Source organism: Oryx dammah, unplaced genomic scaffold (assembly GCF_014754425.2).
Source record: "Oryx dammah isolate SB20612 unplaced genomic scaffold, SCBI_Odam_1.1 HiC_scaffold_2, whole genome shotgun sequence".
Taxonomy (NCBI): domain Eukaryota; kingdom Metazoa; phylum Chordata; class Mammalia; order Artiodactyla; family Bovidae; genus Oryx; species Oryx dammah.
Window position 1 is genome coordinate 150,101,514 of NW_024070186.1, and position 26,645 is coordinate 150,128,158.

Here is a 26,645-nt window from a genome sequence, read left to right on the forward strand (position 1 = left end):
CCTATAGAACCCACAACTTAGGGAAACCACTGGGACTAGAGGCTGAGAACAGGGAAACTATCTCTAATTCTCTTCAGTGATGGACCGACCTACCTCATGACTCAACAGGCCATAGAATAAGCATCTGTGAGTTATTATGAACACATGTGGAGGGCCAGAAGCAGCTGGGGCCTGAGTTGCAATAAAGGAAGGTGCATGTTACAATCTGGTAGCTTTTGAAAACTTCTCACCACCACACTGGAAAGCTCCTGGTAGTTCTTCTACACAAATTTTTACCAGTGAATTCCCAGCAGATGGGTTGATGATGACGTCTCCTCTCTTACAGACATCATGCCAACAGAGCCAAATGGGAAGGACCTCACCAAATGACATCATGCCAACAGAGCCAAATGGGAAGACCTCACCATGTGGACAAGTCCAGAAGCACTAAGCCAAAGGAAGAGCTGAACTATAAACAAGTGTCACTTGCCTCTTTGATCAGATTCATGAATCTGGGCCCAAGGCGCCATGGCTTGTGTCGGTGGCACTGTAGGGAGCTGACGGTCAGCTGGGAAGCCCGGTGGGAGGCAATGGCCACCATGTACACAGCATCGTACATCAGAGCAGCTTCAGTCTGTGGAGGAAAACACAAGCCACATCTTCAATTCCACCTTTGCTTATATCCCTCTTTACCTGCATAATCACTCTGCCCACTTCCTTATCTCCTATTTGTCCGATCTCAACAGCCATTTATTCTCTAGCTGAACGCCTTTCCTTCTCCCATAGCTATTTTTCTCTAAAAAAATACCTTTGTACCCCAGAGTAAATTGTAGTCATGGCTCTGCTTCGTTATTTTTTAAAAAAAAGAAAAGAAAAAATCAACTTGAATCAGCCACAAAAGACCTGATTCAGGGAACTGCTATGTTTGGAGTCTTTTGTTAAACCCGGTGTTAAGATCAACTATCAATACATTGAGTTAGAAGCTCAATATTTCAATATCAGATTTGGTCTCTCAGTGTTTACCTATCTCTTGTCTATTTACTTGATTATATTTTGTAGAAAGAGAGTGCTGTGAGCAAAATTAACATGTGATTTCTAGATAAAGATACTGATATCAGGCATTTCCATTGATCAGAGTCAAGAAGGCTGTAGTCCTAGAATGAAATTCAATAGCAGATTTGAAGAGACCCTTAGAACAGACCTCTGCAGCTTGCTCAGAAAACATGTGTTCTTGTTAGCACTTACTTTCCTGATAGACATTGGAACTAGCCATTCCTTTGGGGCCAGGGGGTTGGCTATGTCATTCTTCGACTCATGAGATTTCTCTCATTTGCAGAATTTCACATAATACTCTCAGTATTTTCTGAAGTACTACCCTGTGCTTTTTTTTTTTTTTTTTAAGGATAACATCATATAATACCTTTGCATTTTACTTGAGGATTTTCACAGCAACTTCAAATAGACTAGTTCATTTGAAATTCTCAACAACCCCACAAAATAAACAGAACAGATGAATCAAGCTATTATTATTTAGGAAACTGACCTCCAGGCAGTATATTGATTTGTGTAGGGTCATAGAGATAACCAGTAATTTGTATAGTTAAACCAAAAATCTAAGTCACAGAATGAAGACTATGTGTAGTTTTCCAAAATAAGATGATTTATTCAGCATATATTTATTCAACATTTATTGAACATGTCTTAATGGAGGTAAAAAGAGAAAATAAGGGGAATTACATTTTGTATTCTATCAGTCTTTGAGTCCAGAGAATATGTCTACTTTGAATACTTATTATTCTGGGCAATCTCTATCACTGCATTTTTCATATAATATATTAATCTTTTTATATCTCTTTCTCAATAAAAGTGCTCAACTTCATTTTTTAGTGGCCAGCACAGTTCTTGACACATGAAAGTTGTTTAAAAAATGTTAGATGAAAGAAGTAATGTTATTTCATGCTTAAAATAAAATAATTTTTTGTGAAAACTGTATAATTCCAAGGTTTTATGATGTATTTCTAAGGTTAATTGCTTCATTAACACAATATGAGTGATATGTAGAAACCATGATGGTGATAATTGTTAAAGCTTAAAAATATTCTGATCATTTCAGTTCAAGGCTGATATAATCAATTTTACAGATCAGAAAACTGAAGTTCAGGGAAATTAAGTGACTAGTCTAAGGCCTATCTATTGACACAATGGGACTTTTAAAAAGGCAGTCTATCATAATAGATGACATTTATAGAGCACAACAAAGATCCGTTTAGTCAAGGCTATGGTTTTTCCAGTGGTCATGTATGGATGTGAGAGTTGGACTGTGAAGAAAGCTGAGTGCTGAAGAATTGATGCTTTTGAACTGTGATGTTGGAGAAGACTCTTGAGAGTCCCTTGGACTGCAAGGAGATCCAACCAGTCCATTCTGAAGGAGATCAGTCCTGGGTGTTCTTCGGAAGGAATGATGCTAAACCTGAAACTCCAGTACTTTGGCCACCTCATGCGAAGAGTTGACTCATTGGAAAAGACTCTGACGCTGGGAGGGATTGGGGGCAGGAGGAGAAGGGGATGACAGAGGATGAGATGGCTGGATGCCATCACCGACTCAATGGACATGAGTTTGAGTGAGCTCCGGGAGTTGGTGATGGACAGGGAGGACTGGCGTGCTGCAGTTCATGGGGTCGCAAAGAGTCAGACACGACTGAGCAGCTGAACTGAACTGAACTGAACTGAACTATATGTCAGGGCTTCCCAAGTGGCTCAACAGTAAAGAATATCCCTGTAATGCAGGAGACACAGGAGATATGGGTTTGATCCCTCGGTTGGGAAGATCCCTTAAAGGAAGAAATGACAGCCCATTCCAGTATTCTTGCTGGGAAAATCCCATGGACAGAGGAGCCTGTTCTGGCAGGTTAGCTACAATCCGTATGGTCACAAAGAGTTGGACACAACTGAGCATGGACGTACATTGGTTTATATGTCAGGTACTCTTCCAAATATTTTGCAGTCATTATGTCTTCACCATAATTTCTACTCCTTTATGGATGAAGAATTGATACAGTTAAACGTTGTCCCCAAACTAGTGATGAGAAAGCTAAGATTCAAACACAGGAAGTTGTTGCTAGAGTTTATGGTCTCAACCACAAAGCTGAGTTGCATCTAAACCAAGTATTTGTATGGTGATTTAATGATTATAAATAATAGGTCAACATGATCAATATCTATTGGCGATTAACTACATTCTAGACACTAGGGACATAACAGAAGCAGAAGATATTAAGAAGAAGTGGCAAGAATACACAGAAGAACTGTGCAAGAATGAACTTCATGACCAAGATAAATTACGATGGTGTGATCACTCACCTAGAGCCAGACATCCTGGAATGTGAGGTCAAGTGGGCCTTAGGAAGCATCACTATGAACAAAGCTAGTGGAGGTGATGGAATTCCAGTTGAGCTATTTCAAATCCTGAAAGATGATGCTGTGAAAGTGCTGCACTCAATATGCCAGCAAGTTTGGAAAACTCAGCAGTGGCCACAGGACTGGAAAAGGTCAGTTTTCATTCCAATCTCAAAGAAAGGCAATGCCAAAGAATGCTCACACTACTGCACAATTGCACTCACCTCACATGCTGGTAAAGTAACGCTCAAAATTCTCCAAGTCAGGCTTCAGCAATATGTGAACCGTGAACTTCCAGATGTTCAAGCTGGTTTTAGAAAAGGCAGAGGAACCAGAGATCAAATTGCCAACATCTGCTGGATCATCGAAAAAGCAAGAGAGTTCCAGAAAAACATCTATCTCTGGTTTATTGACTATGCCAAAGCCTTTGACGGTGTAGATCACAATTAACTGTGGAAAATTCTGAGAGATGGGAATATCAGACCACCTGACCTGCCTCTTGAGAAACCTGTATCCAGGTCAGGAAGCAACAGTTAGAACTGGACATGGAATGACAGACTGGATCCAAATAGGAAAAGGAGTACGTCAAGGCAGTGTATTGTCACCCTGCTTATTTAATGTATATGCAGAGTATATCATGAGAAACGCTGGGCCGGAAGAAGCATAAGCTGGAATCAAGATTGCCGGGAGGAATATCAATAACCTCAGATATGTAGATGACACCACCCTTATGGCAGAAAGTGAAGAGGAACTAAAAAGCCTCTTGATGAAAGTGAAAGAGGAGAGTGAAAAAGTTGGCTTAAAGCTCAACATTCAGAAAACTAAGATCATGGCATCCGGTCCCATCACTTCATGGGAAATAGATGGGGAAACAGTGAAAACAGTGGCTGACTTTATTTTTCTGGGCTCCAAAATCACTGTAGATAGTGATTGCAGCAATGAAATTAAAAGACACTTACTCCTTGGAAGGAAAGTTATGACCAACCTACATAGCATATTAAAAAGCAGAGACATTACTTTGCCAACAAAGGTCCATCTAGTCAAGGCTATGGTTTTTCCAGTGGTCATGTATGGATGTGAGAGTTGGATTATAAAGAAAGCTGAGCATCAAAGAATTGATTCTTTTGAACTGTGGTGTTGGAGAAGACTCTTGAGAGTCCCTTGGACTGCAGGGAAATCCAACCAATCCATCCTAAAGGAGATCAGTCTTGGGTGTTCATTGGAAGGACTGATGTTGAAGCTGAAACTCCAATACTTTGGCCACCTGATGCGAAGAGCTGACTCATTTAAAAAGACCCTGATGCTGGGAAAGATTGAGGGCAGGAGGAGAAGGGGACGACAGAGGATGAGATGGTTGGATGGCATCACTGACTCGATGGACATGGGTTTGCGTGAACTCCAGGAGTTGGTAATGGACAGGGAGGCCCGGCGTGCTGTGATTCATGGGGTCGCAAAGAATTGGACACGACTGAATGACTGACTGGACTGAACTGAAACATTATAAGCATTTTACATGTTATCTTCTTTAATTACTGAAATTAAACCTTCAAAGTAGTTATTTCCCCCATTTTGAAAATGAAGAGTGAAAGTGTTAGTTGCTTAATCATGTCTGCCTCTTTGTCACCCCATTTACTGTAGGCCACCAAGCTCCTCTGTCCCTGGACTTCTCCATGTTAGAAGGCTGGAGTGGGCAAAAAAAAAAAGACTGGAATAGGTAGCCATTTCCTTCTCCAGGAGATCTTTCAGACCCAAGGATCAAGCCCATGTCTTCTGCATTGGCAGGCAGATTCTTTACTGTCTGAGCCATCAGGAAAACCCAAGTGCAGACAGAGAAATTGAAGCTTGAATGTACCAGAAATAACTTTAATAATAAATTGCCTAAAGTTATAAAGCCAGTAAGGGAAGGAGCAAGGATTTCATCTTGGGATGAATGCTGAGTTCAGAGCATATGTTCTCAACTACCATGGTGTGGGGACTTGGGACTTTTGAGCCTTGGAATGTACCTTTTTAAAATATACGTTTATATGTATATTCACTAATTGGCTGATTGATGATTGATTTGATAGAGAAGTGTGAGGAGAGGAATTCCAAAGGTCTAACTTTTCTATACACTTAACTTAGTGACTAGTATTTCAACTTTCTTTGTCAAGGCTGTCTCTATACTGAGCTAAGTAATAAGAAGATTCAAAACTATAGGCCAGATTGGTGCTTTCCAAATTCAAAGAAGAAAATCATTTATTCTAAAGCTATGCTTCCCTTTTTATACAATGTTTTCTTAGACTGAGGAGACATTTAAGTACTTTATAGCACTAATAAACTAACAGTGAATTTCCTCCCCTTTACAGTTTTATGCTAGAGGCCTGCTTACCAAACAGCAACTCTCAAGCCATTTTAAGTAAATATATACAAAAAAATGGCCAGTGTTTCAAATTTTATTCTTCCAAATGTGTTTATTTTTACATTCTATTTACACGTAAAGCTTAGAAGACACCACATGCTCAGTGTCTCTAAGAGAATATTTTTATAGCACATGGATCACAAAAGAGGCACATTGAAAGTGGGCTTCTCTCCAGTGCACAATATTTTGGTGATAATAATGATGTGCAATAAAGGATTAACTCAGAGGACTTAGGGCGCTCAAACCCTTCCAATTCCAAAGAAAGGACTAACTAGTCTTTGACTGACTTCTGGGAGATTACGTCTTTAGAATATTCTGCCTAATCAGAGTGTCTTTGCATCAGTGGGGTCATGGGTAATGCAAATAGTTTATGCTAACAGTGTGACTCATGGTGATTGCCTATTTTTGTTCAGTTGGTGCTCTGGACCTTGTCATATCAGTTTGACCTCTGGAGTGACTGGAGACTAACTGAGGCCAGCTGGGTAGGTGCTCTGTGCCTATGTGACTGACCCCCCATAAAATTCCTGGACACTGAGGCTCAGATGAGCTTCCCGGGTTGGCAACAGTTCATATATTTTGTCACACATCTTTGCTGAGAGAATAAAACACTGTCAATGCAGACTTGGTCTCTGTGACTTTTGTTGATTTTAATCTGTACCTTTTTGCTGTAATAAATTGTAACTATGAATATAACACCTTTTCTGATTTCTGAGTCCTCCTAAATGAAAGTGAAAGTCACTCAATTGTGTCCAACTCTTTGTGACCCCATGGAATCTATACAGTCCATGGAATTCTCCAGGCCAGAATACTAGAGTGGGTAGCCTTTCCCTTCTCCAGGGGATCTTCCCAACCCAGGGACTGAACCCAGGTCTCCCACTTTGCTGGTAGATTCTTTACCATCTGAGTCACCAGGGAAGCTCTTGGGGACCCCAATAAAGTGGCCTTGGGGACCCCAATACAAACCAATGAGATGTTATGTCACTTTAGGGATGAGAGCCTGAGACAGCCTTATGGAGTCTCCACATTTTGCTCCCTGCCTGGTATGTTGCTGTTGTTGGAAAAACCTAGAGGAGATCAGGGTGCTGAAGGGAGACCCAGTCTTTGGAGAGCAAATATGTGGAATGTATGGATTTTCCATCTTCTCTCCAAATTTGGAAACATTCACATTACCCTGATATGGATAAACAAGTCGTTTCTCTAGGAGGGAAATGCTTTCAAATAGTACCTCATCCCCCTCATTTCCTAGTTTCCTCTATTAAAATTTTAATATCTCACCCACACATAGAGCTAAAAGCAATTTGCCTCTTAGTATGAATTAGCTGGTTTCCTTCTTTTCTGAGACATTCCCCTTGAAACAAGTATTCTGATAAGGGTGGGAAGGCTTGTGTTTTGGCTACAAGATCCCTGCAAGGGAACACAAAGTGGTGGGGTGGATGCTTCTGAGGGAGCCAAAGTGCTTGGAGAGTCGGTGAGCACTGAGGAGGTAGGGAAGAGCAACTTGCAAGTGAGCTTGGGTTTGGAAGAAGGTTGTGGAAGGTAGCAAAGATACCACCTTGTACTCATTATCTAGAAATTCAGTAATTAAGAGAGCAGCTCTAGTGAAATCTGGCACAGAAGTTGGCATACTGAGAATCTCAATGAGTATTTGCCAGCTTTTGAGAAAGACAGGAATAGAGAAAAGATGACTTATGCAGAGTTGGAAAACAGAACTTGGTGATGCCATTGGTCATACAGGTCACACAGATCCCAGGGAACAGGCCATCTTGGACTAGACTTGCAAACAGAAGAATGTGTGTCTTTGTAGAGAATTGGACCCTGACTTGAATAAGATAGAATCTCTCTTTCAGAAAGCCTTTTGTTCTTCTTTCATTGAATACAAATTGGCAAAACAGCAGGTACCATTACGTAAATTCAAGACTATGTCCTAAAGGCTTTGTGTATGTTACCTAATTGAATTTGTAAAGTGTTATTATACAGAATTCAGATGAGCTAGGAGGTTCAGAGAGGCTACACAATTTAAAATATTTAGTTATTCAGGGACATAGGAAGGACTCAGCTAGGTTTTTTTAATCTGGAAAGATCTTGCTTTTTCTATGGAATCCCACTGCCTGTTGTATCACAAGGGTAGACACAAGGGCAGTAGACAGTCAGGGTGACACTCAAGTTGGAGATTCAAAGTTGTCTTCTCTATGGTTCATCATTACAGGAAACAGTTACATGTGAGATAAGGGTACTGACTTAACTTCACATTGTGAATGCATTTGAAGAACTGGGAAGGCAGATGACAGATCAATGCTTTATTGTTTCCATGGCTCCATGCCATATTGAATCACACAGAATTTTGGTTCACAATCAGAGAAGAATTCATCTGAGAATGGGCCGCTCCATTACCAAAGCCTATCCTCAAAACCCAATAGATTGAATTAGTCCAAGAGAGAAATTTAAACGTAGAGAAAAGAAATGAAGTACATTTTACAAAATCACTCTATTCAGTTAACTAACACTTCAGTTGATAAAACACTTTTTTAAAATCTCAAGGTGTTTTTAAATAATGAGTTTCACTATTTTTGTACTCTTGACTCAGTTTTAGAAATGGCAGAGGAACCAGAGATCAAATCGCCAACATCTGCTGGATCATGGAAAAAGCAAGAGAGTTCCAGAAAAACATCTATTTCTGCTTTACTGACTATGCCAAAGCCTTTGACTGTGTGGATCACAATAAACTGTGGAAAATTCTTCAAGAGATGGGAATACCAGACCACCGAAACTGCCTCTTGAGAAATCTGTATGCAGGTCAGGAAGCAACAGTTAGAACTGGACATGGAACAACAGACTGGTTCCAAATAGGAAAAGGAGTATGTCAAGGCTGTATATTGTCACCCTACTTATTTAACTTCTATGCAGAGTACATCATGAGAAACGCTGGCCTGGAAGAAACACAAGCTGGAATCAAGATTGCCGGGAGAAATATCAATAACCTCAGATATGCAGATGACACCACCCTTATGGCAGAAAGTGAAGAGAAACTAAAAAGCCTCTTGATGAAAGTGAAAGTGGACAGTGAAAAAGTTGGCTTAAAGCTCAACATTCAGAAAACGAAGATCATGGCATTTGGTCCCATCACTTCATGGGAAATAGATGGGGAAACAGTAGAAACAGTGTCAGACTTTATTTTTGGGGGCTCCAAAATCACTGCAGATGGTGACTGCAGCCATGAAATTAAAAGACACTTACTCCTTGGAAGAAAAGTTATGACCAAGCTAGATAGTATATTCAAAAGCAGAGACATTACTTTGCCACAAAGGTCCGTCTAGTCAAGGCTATGGTTTTTCCTGTGATCATATATGGATGTGAGAGTTGGACTGTGAAGAAGGCTGAGCGCAGAAGAATTGATGCTTTTGAAATGTGGTGTTGGAGAAGACTCTTGAGAGTCCCTTGGGCCGCAAGGAGATCCAACCAGTACATTCTGAAGATCAGCCCTGGGATTTCTTTGGAAGGAATGATGCTAAAGCTGAAGCTCTAATACTTTGGATACCTCATGTGAAGAGTTGACTCATTGGAAAAGACTCTGATGCTGGGAGAGATTGGGGGCAGGAGGAGAAGGGGACGACCGAGGATGAGATGGCTGGATGGCATCACGGACTCAATGGGCGTGAGTCTGAGTGAACTCCGGGAGTTGGTGATAGACAGGGAGGCCTGGCGTGCTGCGATTCATGGGATCACAAAGAGTCGGACACGACTGAGCAACTGAACTGAACTGAACTGACTCAGTTAACAGTTTTCTTAATTAACTCAATTTTGACCCTGTTTTTAATGTCAATATATTTTTATTATTAATATGTATATTTTTTATGTCTGAAGTCAAAATTCTTGGACTTACATATTTTCAGGTTTGAATGTGTTCTGACATAATAATATACTTTGGAGATATTTTTAGTGTATAATGTTCTAAGAAATTCTTAATTGTTAAAACATTGAAAAGTAGATAAGTAGATGGAATATCAAAATACATAGTTTTTAAAACAATCCTATATTTTATGTTCATAAGGGCATCTGTGCATATACATGGCACACACAAAGATAAAGGGCTACAAAGAGATTCACTTTGGAGAACAGTGAGGAAATGGCATGCAATTTTGGAGAGGGCAAGTCTATTAAAAGAGTATTACTTAATTATTGATAGTGGTTAGTGTGTGTCTAATTTTTGAAATAATATTATTACTTTAGAATAATCTCCATTTTTATTAATCATGCCCATTTCTCATTTATAGATGCTCTCTTTGGACTTTTGCAGTATTATCTCAGGGCTATGTGAATATTTTTCCTTTAATATCTTGAGTCTTAGTAGACCTGAGTTCATACATAGTAGACCTCAATTATTAGTACATTAATTCTTTTATTAAATACATGTTTATTGAAAGCCTGTTTTGTGCCAGCCTTTTCCTAGTGTTGAGAATAGAGCAAAATATGAAAAGACAAAATTTCCAGCTTCATGGAGTTTATATTCTTGTAGGTGATGGCACCAAACAAACAAATCTGAATATGACATATTGGCATAAGGGCTACAAAGAAAAGTAAAACAGGTTAGGGGAGGGAGAATAAAAGGAAGAGAGGGTTCTAGACTAGGTAGCAGGTTCATAGAAGGTGTCTTCAGTGATGTAACCTTTGAGCAAACATGAATAGGGGAAAATTCCAAGCACTGGAAGCAGCAAATGCTAGAGATGCAAGAATGAAGTAAGTCCGAAAGAGAAAAAAAAAATATTTCATATTAGCCCAAAATGTGGAGTCTAGAAAAATGGTAAAGATGAACCTATTTGCAAAGCAGAAACAGAGATATAGACATAGAGAACAAACATATGGACAGTAAGTGGGGAAGGGTGCTGTGGGATAACTTGGGAGATTGAGACTGATGTATGTACACTATTGATACTGTGTATAAAATATTACTAACGAGAACCTACTGTATAGCACAGGGAACTCTACTCATTGCTCTGTGGTAATCTAAATGGGAAGGAAATCCAGAAAAAGGGGGATGTATGTAGATGTATGCTGGACTCACTCACCTCACACACTAGTAAAGCAATGAACAAAATTCTCCAAGCCAAGCTTCAGCAGTACATGAACTGTGAACCCCCAGATGTTTAGGCTGGTTTTAGAAAAGGCAGAGGAACCAGAGATCAAATTGTCAACATCCGCTGGATTATCGAAAAAGCAAGAAAGTTCCAGGAAAACATCTATTTCTGCTTTATTGACTATGCCAAAGCCTTTGACTGTGTAGATCACAATCAACTGTGGAAAATTCTGAAAGAGATGGGAATACCAGACCACCTGACCTGCCTCTTGAGAAACCTGTATCCAGGTCAGGAAGCAACTGTTAGAACTAGATGTGGAAAAACAGACTGATTTCAAAGAGGAAAAGGAGTATGTCAAGGCTGTATATTGTCACCCTGCTTATTTAAATTCTATGCAGAGAACATCATGAAAATGCTGGGCTGGATGAAGCACAAGCTGGAATCAAGATTGCCAGGAGGAATATCAATAACCTCAGATATGCTGATGACACCACCCTTATGGCAGAAAGCAAAGAACTAAAGAGCTTCTTGATGAAAGTGAAAGAGGAGAGTGAAAAAGTTGGCTTAAAACTCAACATTCAGAAAGCTAAGATCATGGCATCTGGTCCCATCACTTCATGGGAAATAGATGGGGAAACAGTGGAAATGGTGACAGACCTTTTTTTCTGGGGCTCCAAAATCACTGCAGATGGTGATTGCAGCCATGAAATTAAAAGAAGCTTGCTCCTTGGAAGAAAACTTATGACCAACCTCGACAGCATATTAAAAAGCAGAGACATTACTTTTCCAACAAAGGTCCATCTAGTCGAGGTTATGGTTTTTCCAGTAGTCATGTATGGATATGAGAGTTGGACTATAAAGAAAGCTGAGCGCCAAAGAATTGATGCTTTTGAACTGTGGTGTTGGAGAAGACTCTTGAGAGTTCCTTGGACTGCAAGGAGATCCAACCAGTCCATCCTAAAGGAGATCAGTCCTGGGTGTTCATTGGAATGACTGATGTTGAGGCTAAAACTCCAATCCTTTGGCCACCTGATGTGAAGAGCTGACTCATTTGAAAAGACCGTGATGCTGGGAAAGATTGAAGGCAGGAGGAGAAGGGCACGACAGAGGATGAGATGGTTGGATGGCATCACTGACTCAATGGACCTGGGTTTGGGTGGGCTCTGGGAGTTGGTGATGGACAGGGAGGCCTGGCTTGCTGAAGTCCATGGGGTCACAGAGAGTTGGACATGACTGAGTGACTGAACTGACTGATGCCTGACTCACACTGAAAAAATAACACAACATTGTAAAGCAACTATACTCCAATAAAAATTTAGAAAAAAAATGATGAATGAAATATGGACCTGAAATATATAGACACAGTGGAGTTGAAACTAAAGGAGTTTTTATCTTAAGGTAGAGAAGAAGGAATTTGAGTTCAGAGGCTATTTGAGAACAAAGACTTGGAAGCACTGGGCCTGTTCTTGGGGACTTGGGGTGTGCTTTCTTGACTCAACCATCAGTCCATCAGATGCCCTTATTGTTGGTGGTGTTGCTCAGTTGCTAAGTCATGTCCGACTCTTTGCAGCCCCATGGACTGCAGCATGCCAGGTTTCCCTGTCCTTCAATATCTCATAGAGTTTGCTCAAGCTGATGTCTATCAAGTCGGTGATGGGCTATCCAATCATCTCATCCTCTTTCATCCCTTTCTCCTCTTGTCCTCCCTCTTTCCCAGCATCAGAGTCTTTTCCAGTGAGTCAGCTCTTTGCATCAGGTGGCCACAGTATTGGAGCTTCAGCTTCAGCATCAGTCTTTCCAGTGAATATTTAGAGTTGATTTCCCTTATTATTCTGGAGAAGGAAATGGTAACCCACTCCAGTACTCTTTCCTGGAAAATTCCATGGATGGAAGAGGCTGGTAGGCTATAGTCCATGGGGTCGCAAAGAGTCGGACACGAGTGAGCAACTTCACTTCTCTTATTATACTTGCCCTGTAAGCTTCCTGTGACTGTTTCTCTACTCCCAAATTAGCCAAAAGGAAACAGTGAACTGCAAAATGGACTCTTTGGAAAAATACAGGTCAACATTATGCTTCACAAGATCAGTGGCAAGGCTGTATCTGCGTAACCGTGGGATTTGCCTTCTAGTGGCCAACTGAGAGTTACCACTGTTTTTCACCAATGTCATAATCTAACATAGTTGCTCTACCCAGTTTTATAGCAACCTGCTGAGCCACCTTCTGTTCTAATAAATCCCTATTTCCCTTTATAGTTTATAATAATAACAACAACAACACTGCTAATAACAGTGACTCCTCTGGTTGGATGAGAAGACTACAGTGAACTCTAGACAGTCTCTCATCCTTGGGGACTTGGGGCTGCCATGCTTCCTGTCCACAGGACTGGAGAGCCTGACTGGGTGAGAATGGTATTGATCTATCTGCCTTATTCAGTGCTTTGTCTCATCTCAGTCAATATGCACAAACTCTTCTGTCAGCTCAGTATAATTGAAGACAAGGACAATTTTTTTAAATAAATTAAGACATACTTGTGATGAATAATTAATGTCTGGCATGAATTCACATCAGTATTAAGGTAGGTCCAAGCTTTCTTTCAGTGGTGCTCAAGGAACACAGGTAAAAATGACTCACAATCTCATCCTGTGATAGAGATCTTGTTTGAGAAGTGGGGGTAGAGGGTGGATAGAAGATTTTGAACCATATGTGAACACATTGGAATACAACTCCAGGAGGAAAGATACACCAGCAGCTTTTTTTTTTTTTTAACTCTCACTCTCTCCTTCCCTCCTTCCCTTTCTCTCTCTTTATCTTTCATTTCAGAAGTCTAGCATTTCCTTGGATATTTTCTACTTCCTATTCAAAGCAATGTTTCAAGTCATCTCAAGGCTCATTTGTACCAAAATGCTTTCCATCATTATCTCTCAGATCACTTTGTATATTTTAAGAGTTATTTCAGGTTTGAACAAAAGACAGGGACCTTAAACACGGAATCATCCAGAACCACTTAATTCATTCATTTCTTCTTCTTTATTTTTTCATTTGTACCTTGTTCAAAAAAGATAGAAAAAGAAGAGAAATCCCAAGTTTATTTATCTGTGAGATGATGCCTTTTAGTTATCGGTAAATTGCATCTTAAAAGCAAGAGAGTTTCTCCCGATGATGGGAACAGAGAATGAAATACTATGCCAATTTAAAATGCTATTACCTGCCCACATTTCCAACATCTTTTCCCTTGGATGACACTGTTCTGACATAGAGATCTTTTTTTTTTTTTTTCCCCCTGCAATTTTCTTCCATCACACAGGGAGCTTCATTAGAGAAATAAAGCTAGGGTAGGTGCATTTGACAACAAGAGACAAATGATGTTAGTGAGCAGCTCTCTGATGAAGCAGTTTGCAATTTATGTGTTCAGCAGAGTACCTCTCTCTCTGTTGGAGGCAGGCTTGGCATCTGCTTTGAGAGCGACATATGGCTGGTGTAAAGCACCGTCAGTGCCTGCAAAGGTGCGCCTTCCTGCACCCAGGACAAGAAGAGTGTGAACACTCCAACCATATGGAAATTTGGATTTTTCCACGTGTGCTTCTGCTTGCTGAGATGTGGCAGAAGCAAGGAGAGCAAACTGGTTCTGAAGAAACTTTACAGGCAGCTTGTTCCTCCTCTTTCCCTCCCTCCCTCCCAAGGCCACATTCCCAGGAGGTAACCCGTTCCCCACTTCCCCTTGCTTTGGTTTATGCTTTGCCTCCATTTAGCTGACAGTGGTGACTGTCTCGCATTTACCTTTTTATCTGAGGCCGTTACTGTCAGGAAGTTGAAAAGAGCAGTTTTTGACAGTTGCCGTGCACAAGCTTTCAAAATCCATAAAAATCCTTCCTCCTCCTCTCATACAAGTCTAGGCACAGGTTATAACACGTTTCCCTTGCAGGATAGAAAGCATGCTATGTGTGTTCTAAGTCGTTTCAGTAGTGTCAGACTCATTGTAACCCACAGGACTGTAGTCCACCAGGCTCCTCTGTCCACAGAATTCTCCAGGCAAGAATACTGGAGTGGATAGCCATTCTCTTCTCCAGGGGATTTTCCTGACCCAGGGATTGAACCCCGGCCTCCTGTGTTGAAGGCAGATTCTTTACCACCTGTGCTACCAGGGGAGCCCATAGAAAGCATATGAGAGTCTTAACCTAACCCCTGAGGAAGTCAAACATTATCTCAAATGATTTTATTTTAAAGCTACTTACAGTCATCATGCCATCCAAAAGGCCAGTCTCAGGCCTGGGTGGAGCCTGCAATCTTTCCATGGACCACTTCTCAATGATGGCGGATACGTGCGGGTTGTCAATATTCAGTAGCCGAAACCCAGTCATATTTACACCACTGTACCTATAGAGTTCCAGATCTAAAGCAAATAAGTCCTGTGCAGTATTAAAAATGATAAAAGAAGAAAGAGTTAACATTTTCAGCGTTCTTGATGCAAAAGAGAGCTAACGTTTGCAGAAGCAACAGATTAAAAAAAGCATGGCAGCGATCATCACACTGGTTCTATGAAAGAACGTTTCCCGTTGTTCTTCATTTGCATGCTGCCTGACAAATTCTAAGGCAGTAATAATTTTCATTTTCATCTATTTGTTTTTGCAATCCTGTTAGAGCTTGTATATGGAGAAGGAAATGGCCCACTCCAGTGTTCTTGCCTGGAGAATCCCAGGGATGGGGGAGCCTGGTGGGCTGCCCTCTACGGGGTCGCACAGAGTCGGACATGACAGAAGCGACTTAGCAGCAGCAGAATTTTTATAAACCGAGAACAGGAATTAAGCTGCCAATAATTAGCATGCCCTCGGACACAGGATATGCCATTCTGGGAAGCTAGAGCATTTTGTTCTTAAGGATATAGTCCTTTGGGGAGTTGAAAGGGGCCTCTGTCTCCATTCAGTACACTGCTTTTGTTTTCTAGATGAGGAAACCGAGGTTCTCAGTGGTGATGTGGCTGACCTGAGAATGAGCCACTTGTAGTGGCAGTACCACCTGTCTCCCTCATAACTTTCTGCCCCACACTGCAAAGGAGGTGAAGTCTGGATCTTGCATATACATTTGACAGGAAGATCACTCTCAGCAAAAAAAAAAAAAAAAAAAAATTCCTGGCTCATTGAAACTAACCTATGTCTCATATAATGAGAGCATGAAAATTGCTCACTAGACACAAGCTTAGAATAAGAAACAAACGGTTCTTTTCAAAGAATAAACTAGAGCCTGTGGTTGTATGGATATGAATATCTTAACAGTAGGACTTGTTCTTTTAGATAATGTTTCAGGGCAAAAAACTTGAACCCATCTTAGTATTTTCCATTATATATAAGGGCTGAATTTAAACTAAAAGTTTTGTTGGTTTGCATTTAAAATAGACTTAAGTGATCATTTCAACTTTTTTCCTATAAACAAAGGTTAGACTCTAAAGCATGTCATTAAAATAGCTCACATTTTGGAATGAACCAAAATTTCAAAATAGTATTTAATGGTTAATAAAAGAAAAAAAAACTTCCATAAAAATTTTCTACCAGTGTAACTGCTTTATTGAAAGTACAAGACAGCACATTATCTGCGATGATAGTTGTTACTAAAGAGGAAAACCTCAGGAACATTTCATGATATATATGTGTGGAAAATGCATACACATTTATTCTTTTGAATAATTCTTTTCTGTATCACTACTTCCAAGATAACTTTACATTAGACTGTGGAATCTTAAGAATGCAGTTCTGAACTCCTGGCTCATGTGAGAAAAAATGCACTGCCTTTTAAATTGTTATGTCTACTTCCCTTGCACTAAATAACTAATTTTCTTTTGTCTTTAAGTTTCATTAATACTCATGAACAAAACTGGTCAGACAACAAAAGCAAAGCATGGCAGAATGCAGATAAAACCAAAGGAAATTGCTTAAAGAAGCAAATTTAAAGAATAAGATCCAAGGCAGAATGATTCCTTTAGCACACTCAATGAATACAAGGAAAGTTAACTGAAGTTACAGGGGGTCAGAGAGAAACTTCCAGGATGCATATTGATTCCCTTATTAGTTCAACAGTACAGAAATACAATACACTAATGTGAATACGCTAAACACGTGCACAGTTCATTTGGTCTCCAAATTGTTTCTGTGCAAGATAGAATATGGAGAGTTTGAGGGCCAATTTTCAACATCCCCTTGTTAGTGGAGGATGAGGCAATAAGTAAGAGTGTAAAGGCAACTGTCCTTCCATTGAAGACTAGCCTTCTTAGGTTTCATTGTTTATATTTTTCTCAAATTTCAATGAAACTAACTCTTAAAGGCATATACAGCTGGGAAAGATGGAAAGTTCAGAGGCAGATGGCCATCTCGCCTTGAGTAAGACATACGTGATCATGGTGATGGGGATGGGCAATATTTGTGAGCAGAGTAAGACACTTCCTAGTTCTCAGGGTCTCCCTTGACTCTTCTGACAGAAGATCCCATCAGGATGTCAACGAGGGAGTGAAGACCACGGAAACTTGAGTTCAGGAACTTCTGCCCTGCGTCCCACTCTCTGACTCCGAGCTCAGGAGCAGTGATAATTTTAACAGCTGCCCCATAGCATTTGTTTCGTGATGTCCTCTGCAGCCCTTCCTGCTCTCAGAGATACTCAGTTGAAGAATGGAGTTTCCTGCTTCCAGAAGCAGGTGCCCGAGACCTGTCTGGTCTTGCTTCAAAGGCTGTGCTTTCTCTGATGCACCAGCCTACTTGACCAGATTCCTTTGGGAAAACCATACTCTTATTGAATCCCGCAAATCTGGGTAGATTTTAGCTGACACACTTTTACAGGTTAGAAATGGAGGTTGATCATGTCTTCTCATGTAAGAGAATGGAGTGTGTGTTGGGAGTGGTGTATTGTGTGTGCGGCTGAGAGCTAACACAGCATTCTGATGTGTTAAATGCTTAAATCATTCTTCCTCGACCTGATAATCTCTCAAAAGTTAAGGTTGTATAGCTTCTTTTGAATGTCTTAGGCTTAGAGCCATGGTTTTTCTTATGATGAAAAATGTTCAATGTGGAAAGCCTCTACCAAATTCCTTATCTTGATAGTTTTCCAAATACCTGACAGGTGACCCCTGGCTAAATCAGCTGTCCACTGGACACAGGTGGAGAAATCACATCAGACAGCATGCCAAGATACACTTTAGTGTATTCTCTAATATATGTAGCAAATATAGATTCTTCTTTATTAATAGTTTGTACTCTGGCAGTTTCTATTTAATGGAAGCTTTATTTTAATTCCTTTCTGGATGCACATGCATTGATGCTAGTTAAGAAAAGAAAGAAGGGAGGGAGGGAAGAAGGGGAGAAAGAAGGGAAGAAATCTAGCATTTCTAGATTTAGAGGATTCTTAGGGATCAGAATTCCTAAGGAGAGGAGCCTGGTAGGAGGTCGTCTATGGGGTCTCACAGAGTTGGACACGACTGAAGTGACTTAGCAGTAGCAGCAGTAGGAAAATAAAACAAACCTCCATGACAATATCCTGCCTTTGACACCAGGGCTGACTTTAAAATAACCAAAGATTTTTTGATAGTGTGAAATACATTTCCACCAGATATGCTTACCAGGGTTGTGAAAAAGTAATGATAGTATTCAGTCATCATGCCCATGAACAGGATCTGCCAAAGAGAAATAAGTGAAAAGAATCAGAAACAGAATTATAAGAAAAAATAGATGATTAGTAGGCTGACTGCAGTAGCCTGGAGGCGTAGACTAGGAAGGAGCTTTGGAAATTCAGAGACTCAGTAGATAGAAACAAATGATTAATGTGGAGACAAACCAATGATTAATGTGGAGCTAGGACCCAGGCCACTGACCTCCATCCTACGTGCTTTCATCACATTATGCTTGACCTTCATGGGAGAAATTGGTCAGCTGATCAAATTTAAAAATAGTTCATGCTCTACATATTTTATATCTAGAGTTGTCCATAATGGCACAGAGTCTTGCCTTTTCTACTGCTTGGGTTTCTGAGTAATTGCATGCTGAAACATATATTTTATTGATCTCCTTAGCTTTAGTACTTATCATAATGCCTCAGAGTAAAACTCATTAAATGTTGAATTGGCAATACTGATATGTAGATATATTTAAATGAAGATCTATACATATGCATATCTCTGAAACCCTCCTCTCTACTCTTTCCCATCTTATCCCACAGAACAAGTAGGGGAAAAGAGAGTTGTTTATAAATAGAAAGATGGAACTATTTTTGTACTTCTTCTCACTGCCTCTTAAGTCTGATTCTGTTACCTAACTGGGATCCTGGCAGTTCCAACATTCTGTGTGTATGGTTTTTATTTGGTGGGGAGGAGCAAAAAGAGGTAAACAGAAAGGACCAAGGTTCTAAATAGAGGTATTCTTAGACTGTGGTCTTTTGCTTGAATTCCTGGAAATGGTGTCCATCGAGAAGAAACAATTTCACGTGCTTTGGAGGTAAGATTGTCATTAATCTTTTCAATCAAGAGGATCACTTTCTTAGATTTCCCTGGTGGCTCAGTGGTAGAGAATGTGCCTGCCAACCCAGGAGACGAGGGTTTGATCCCTGAGTTGGGAAGATCCCCTGGAAAAGGAAATGGCAACCCACTCCAGTATTCTCGCCTGGGAAATCCTATGGACAGAGGAGACTGGCAGGCTACCATCCATGGGATCACAAAAGAGTCCAATAGGACTTAGTGACTAAATGACAATAGCATCATCTTCCTGGGGGCCGGTCACTACAGGACTGGGTGCTGTCTTTTTGGTATCTGCGTAGAAATGAATGGAGAAGACTCAGAAATCAAACTTTCAGGACAGTTATCCCCATAACTCATAAATGCTGGATTCAAATGAGAATCCCCTCCGGAAGTTTTAAAATCAGATATTCTTAGACTCCATCCTGGAGACCTCTTGAATTAGAATTTCTGAGAGTGGGGTTTCTGCATTTCACAGCAATGGTTGGGAATCACTGCTATGTGGAAAACTTGTCCATTTGCATTATGGAACAATGGCTTTCATAACTTCAGTTTATGAAGAGGTGGATTGAAAAGGTCTTCAGAAAAGCAATACAAGTTATCAGAGGTTTTGGAAGGTGCCTAACATCTGCAGCCTTAGAATGATTTTACACCAAAGGGGAGGGAGCATTTGGAGACAGCACATACATAACATACAGGAGCACAGATCTGACACTTCCTGTGCTTTCACTGCTAACACGGAAACAAGAGGAATATTTAGTGAAATTGTAATGTCATGAAGGTAAGACAAATGACAGGAAACTCTCCCTATGAATCATAAGCCCACAGTATGCAAGTCACTCCTATGGTGATAACAAGACCAGTGCACAAAAGGATTTTTAAAAGGGTAGAATTGCTTTAGGGCCATCAATAACATTTAAAAGCGTGCATGGAGAAGTCTTGTTAGTGACCTCTTATATCATTGGAGAATAAAGAGCTAACCTGCTGGGGTCACTCAGAATTCAATTTTTCATTTTTGTTGTTAGTGTAATTGCAGCTGAGATTATCTCTTGAAAGGGAACTGGCAAGTTTTATGTCAAGATACAGACCTGGACACTGAGGTTTAAAATATTATTTCTGGGACTGAAAAAAACACCAAGGCACCTGAATTTTCAGTCTTTTATATGGGTGGATTTTTCTTTTTTAACTTTATTATGGAGGCATTTGATCACCAATTGAGAGTGCAGATTTTTTTTCTTAAAGCAAACATAATTCCTGGAGGCAAATACTCATCTAAAATGTCTCTTATTTAATGTTAGAAAAGAGTTATGCAGATGCAGTGAATAAACAGCTAATGAACCTGCTTTTGTTGGTCCTGACCTTGGGCCTTCCACATACACTTTTTATTTGATATTCCACAAAAATCCCCATTCTTGACCTTCCTACCTAGAACCTAGGTCAGTGCTTCTTAGAATGACAATTAAGAAGCAAGTATAGTCATGGATCACTGAGCTGTCAACTTCATGGACTCTCCAAGACACGGGTAAATGAGAAACTTTTAGATTGAGATAAAACTAATATCAACTCATTGGAAAAGACCCTGATGCTGGGAATGATTGAAGCAAAAGTAGAAGAGGGTGGCAGAAGATTAGATGGTTATATAGCATCACTGACTCAGTAGATACAAATTTAAGTAAACTCCAGGAGATAGAGAAGGATAGGGAAACCTGGTGTGCTGTAGTCCATGAGGTTGCAGAGTTAGACATGACTTAGTGACTTAACAACAACAAAAAGTCAGTTTCACCAAAGGTGATGTTTTTTAAAACAATTGTGCTTATAATGATTTGTAGAGTGATTAGGACTGGCTGGTCTGTTGTCTAATAGTTGTGTACATTGCATTTTATAGCATTCATATAATGATTTTCTTTCTGTGTCAACATTGGTATTTCAACTAAAAGTCATTAAGGGATTATGAAAATGTCACATTAAGATAAATGTCAGTTTTTTAAATAAAGAGTGTAATCATGATATGGCAATTTTTAAATGGCTCTTTGCAAAACTGACTTTTTCCTAACAAACAATACTTTAAATTTTGTTACTGTGCTTTGCTGAATTGACCAGGAGGTGCTGACCTAGGCAGTGTATACTTTATCAAGACAGTATTGCTAGGGACTGTTTTTGGCTCTACTGAAATTATTTTTAATGGTGCAAAGCACATCGCATCATACACACTAATAAGTGATAAACATGGCTGTCAATACTATTTATATTGAAGCCACATTCCCCTTAATTACTTCCACCAATATTTTAATAATGGTTGTTTCCTAACAGAATTATTTTTATTAAATAACTCCTTGAGATCATATTATTGATGTAGATTTGTAGATGGTAAAAATCTAGCTCTTTGAATACCATTGTATATCTATAGTAGGGATTTATCGAGTACCTATTAGTCTTCTCGATTTTGCAAGACCCATATTGTAGACTTCATTAGAGCCACTGCCAATTTTTCAAATTGAAAGGCACATGATAGGATTATATTTTTGGGGTTCTTGAGCTTGGGTGTGGTCATGTGCTGGGTTTGGTCAAGGAAGAGAGAGAAAGCATCCTGACAGAGATCTCACTCACCCTGACTAACATGTTAGGCAACTAACATGGTTATCAGTGCCAGGCAAACTAAGGTTTTATTTTTTATTTTTTCCTGAATAAATACAATTTTCTGTTTCATGAATACTGCAGAATATGTCATGAGTGTGTTTTGATTATTAGGGACTTCAGGGTCAAAATTGTGGGTCCTCCATTGGCAACTCATCAGGAAAATGGATATATATTCTATGTGCTAATGTCATTCAGATTTATGGTTTTCTTATCTAATTTTCCCCTTGATGCCAACTCCTCTCCTTTCTTAAAAAATATTTATGACTTCGTTTCAAGTTATTTTTCTAGGCTTGCTTTGATTCTTTGTATAATAAAGATATAACATAAATAATCATGGTTGAGAGAAGGTTAATAATTTTCTTTTTCCATAAAGAAAGATGAACTATTTCGATCTGATGTAAGTGGGCTGAATAACAAAAAAGGCCTCCAACAAAATACCATTCATCATTAATCATACTCTATGTCCATACAGAATCAGTTATAAGAACTCAAAGGTTTTCATAGATGGTAACAGTTCATGTTATGTGTCAACTTGATTAGGCCAAGGGGTGCCGAGATTAAACATTATTTCTGGCTGTATCTTTGAGGGTGTTTCCAGATAAATAAGCTTTCGAGAAAGCAGCTGATTCTCCCCAGTATGGTAGGCATCATCAAATGCCCTGAGAGCTTGATTAGAACAAAAAGGCACCTGACTGCTTGAGCTGGGACACTGGCTTTCTTCAGGCCTAGGGCTGAGATTTTCCCCACTGAACTCTTCTGGTTTTCAGGCCTACAGTTTCAGACTGTAATCACCCCACAGCTTTCCTGGGTCTCTAGCCATAGATGGTAGATCGTGAGCCTTCTCTGTCTCCATGGCTCAATTGGTAAAGAATCCACCTGCAATGCAGGAGACCTAGGCCCAATCAAGGAGATCTAGGTTCAATTCCTGGGTTGGGAAGATCCCCCAGAGAAAGGAAAGGCTACCCACTCCACTATCCTGGCCTGGACTCTATAGTCTGTGGGGTTGTTTAGGGGAGGCACACTGACTGAAACCGCCCACCCTGGCCAGACACCATAGTGGCCATTTCATGAGTTGTTTTACGACAAGAGGTCCCTGTAAGGAACACAGAACTAATAAGCCACCACCAACCAGAAGAGTTCAGGAAAGATCAAAAGGAGACAGCACATGTCCGACCACCTCCCAGAATCCTTCTCTCTGGCATCCATCTTGGCTGAGCAAGGCGTGCACCACCAGGAAGGGCTCTGAGTCAGAATGATTGACTAAAGACAACCTGGAAACTAATCCCATCACCATAAAACCGGAGACTGCGAGCCATGTGGCAGAGCTGTTCTCCTGGGCTCCCTTACCCTACTGCTCTCCACCAGGGTGTCCTCTCCCAATAAAATCTCTTGCTTTGTCAGGACGTGTCTCCTCAGACAATTCATTTCTGAGTGTTAGACAAGAGCCCAGTTTTGGGTTCCGGAATCGGTCCCCTTTCCTGCAACAGGGTCACAAGAGTCGGACAGGACTGAGTGACTTTCACTCCATTTCACTTCCATCTCCATAGTTACATGAACCAATTCCTCATCATTAATCTCTTCATGTACATTTCCTATTGGTTTTGTTTCCCTGGAGAACCCTGGCTAATACAGAGAACAATAGAAAAATACTAAAAATCTTACCCAGTCTGCATGCTTATGACGTTCCATTCTATCTAGATAACAGTCCTTAAACCAGTGAGGCGAAGGGTGACTGACACCTAAATGAAGGCTTTCTCTACATCAGGCTTCTCTAGATATGCCACAAGACTATTCTATTGCTTCAGTGGTTAGAAAATAATTATAGTTTTCTTTTTTTTTTTTGTAGTTAAAATGGATTATTAAGAGGCAGAACAAAACTCATTGCCAGTTGACTCTTGAAAGAACAGTCTAATGACCCCTCTGTTATTAAGCTACTTTGAAATATCAGTTCAGTTCAGTTCAGTTGCTCACTCGTGTCTGACTCTTTGCGACCCCATGGACTGCAACACGCCAGGCCTCCCTGTCCATCACCAACTCCCGGAGTCCACCGATACCCATGTCCATTGAGTCAGTGATGCCATCCATCCATCTCATCCTCTGTCATCCCCTTCTCCTCCTGCCTTCAATCTTTCCCAGCATCATGGTCTTTTCCAATGAGTCAGTTCTCTGCATCAGGTGGCCAAAGTATTGAAACCAAAGGCGTTTCAGCTTCAACATCAGTCCTTCCAATGAATATTCAGGACTGATCTCCTTTAGGCTGGACTGGTTGGATCTCCTTGCAGTCCAAGGGATTCTCAAGAGTCTTCTCCAACACCACAGTTCAAAAGCATCAATTCTTCGGCACTCAGCTTTCTTTATAGTCCAACTCTCACATCCATACATGACTACTGGAAAAACCATAGCTTTGACTAGATGGACATTTATTGGCAAAGTAATGTCTCTGCTTTTGAATATGCTGTCTAGGTTGGTCATAACTTTTCTTAATAGTTCTTGTCCAATAACTGTGATGGCACCACCTTGGCCCAGCTGCTGTCTAGAGTTTTTACAATAGAACCTCATGGTTTTGTTCACAATAACACTGATTCTTCTTGATCTAGCTCTATTGTTCTTGGAAAAGACTACCTCTTGGATTTAGATGAGTAAATGTTATCACATACAGCCTGAGCATCACAAAGGCCATATTTTAGTTTGTCTTGACAGCCCTCATTCAAGTCCAGGTGAAGATAGTTTGGGGGTCTAAATCCTGTGATTGGTGAGAAAGTTGGTCTATAGCACACTTAGAAAGTCTCTGGGTAAAAGTCTTTCCATAATGTGTTCTGTTATCTTAAGATGCCGATGTTACATTTCAATTGAATTATTTTCCAGAAGGCAATGCAGAGATATGAAGACAGAAACTCACAAACTCTCAGCATCCATTGCTAAAAGCAATTCATATGTCACAAATAATTGGCATAATGCTGCTACCATAGAAGCAGAACCTCACAATGGAACCTGAAGTACTCCTAAGCAATTTTGAGGGATTCTTGTAATATTTATAAGGCTTTTTATTACTGTACCTTTTCATTGAAAAATAGGTGTCTTTGAAGTTTATATTGACTAATCTGAACTGTATTGCTCCTTTTATAACCTTCTCAATATCAGGATAAATTCTAAACCATCAGACATGGTTTCTAGTCAATAATTTCAAATGAACAGCTTCCAAATGTGTGACATGTGATGTGGCTAAAATAATTGTTTTACCAAGATAGAAATAAGTTTATTTCAGCATAGGAATAATCTTCAGGAAACAGTTGAATAATATCAAGCCTCAGAGAAGCAATTTTGGGAAGACTTGATCTCTAGGGTGTAACTCTTTCTCACCTGCTAACTGTAGTACTTCTGGCTGCAATTACACTATCCTCTGAGCAGAATGCATCTTGGATAACACAATTTTTAACACTGGTCATCAGTAGAACAAGCTAGGTATAAGTAGGGCCTTAGATCAGTTTTTACTGATACAAAAAGGAAAAGACACTCATATTAATGCTTCCCTAGTGGCTCAGATGGTAAAGAATCTGCCTGCAGTGCAAGAGGCCCAAGTTTGATCCCTGAATTGGGAATATTGCCTGGATAAGGAAATGGCAACCCACTCTAGTATTCTTGCCTGGTAAATCCCATGGACAGAGGAACCTGGTGGTCCATGGGGTTGCAAAGAGTCAGACACGACTGAGAGACTAACATTCATACAACACTAACTGACAAAGGGAACAGCGGAATGTAAGAAAAATAGCACTGGATCCCTGAAAACCCTGATATACAGAAAACCACCTATCTCCTTAAAGAGTAGCCTGGATAATGGCCCTTTAAACATGACCACATCCTAATTTCCAGAATCTGTCAATATGTTACTTTACATGAAAAGGAACTTTGAGGATGTGATTAAAGATCTTAATTTATGGGAGATACTCCTGGTTAGGGCTTCCCTTGTGGCTCTGATGGTAAAGAATCTGCCTGAAATGCAGGCGATCAGGGTTCAATCCCTTCATCTGAAGCTCCAATACTTTGGCCACTTGATGTGAAGAGCTAACTCATTGGAAAAGACCCTGATGCTGGGAAAGATTGAAGGCAGGAGGAGAAGGGGATGACAGAGGATAAGATGGCTGGATGGCATCACTGACTCAATGGACATGAGTTTGAGCAAACACTGGGAGATAGAGAAGGACATGAAAGCCTGGCACTTTGCAGTCCATGGGGTTGCAAAGAAAAGGACAGGACTTAGCAACTAAACAACAATGACAACTCTGGTTTATTCAGATGGGCCCAGGGTAGTCACAGGGGTTCTTATAAGATGGACGCTGATATTCAGAAGGCAGAGAAGTGACAGGAAGATGGAAACAGAGGGAATACAAGACAATGTGATGTGGGAACACAAGCCCAGAAATGAAGGCAACGTCCACTGGGGTCACACAGAGTCGGACGCGACTGAAGTGACTTAGCAGCAGCAGCAGCAGCAGAAGTGGAAAAGGCAAGGAATGATTTTTCCCAAATCCTTCAGAAGGGATATAGCCCTGTCAACACCTAGATTTTAGACATCTGACATCCAGAACTGTTGGAGAATAAATTTGCATTGTTTTAAGCCACTCCATTTGTGATCATTGGTTGTTAACACAGCAACAGGAAGCCAACACACCTCATTTGT

General features: G+C 40.3%; 1 protein-coding gene across 2 annotated transcripts in view; it reads right to left on the reverse strand.

Annotated features, from left to right (window-relative positions):
* Window positions 1–26,645, reverse strand: part of GRIK1 (glutamate ionotropic receptor kainate type subunit 1) — a 171,822-nt gene that overhangs the window by 113,629 nt on the left and 31,548 nt on the right. For both annotated transcript variants that reach the window (XM_040227736.1, XM_040227728.1), the window contains exons 4-6: window positions 18,443–18,496; window positions 15,078–15,251; window positions 470–613 (exon numbers count right to left, since the gene is read on the reverse strand). In XM_040227736.1, coding sequence (XP_040083670.1) covers window positions 470–613; window positions 15,078–15,251; window positions 18,443–18,496 — 372 coding nt within the window. The remainder of the gene's footprint in view (window positions 1–469; window positions 614–15,077; window positions 15,252–18,442; window positions 18,497–26,645) is intronic.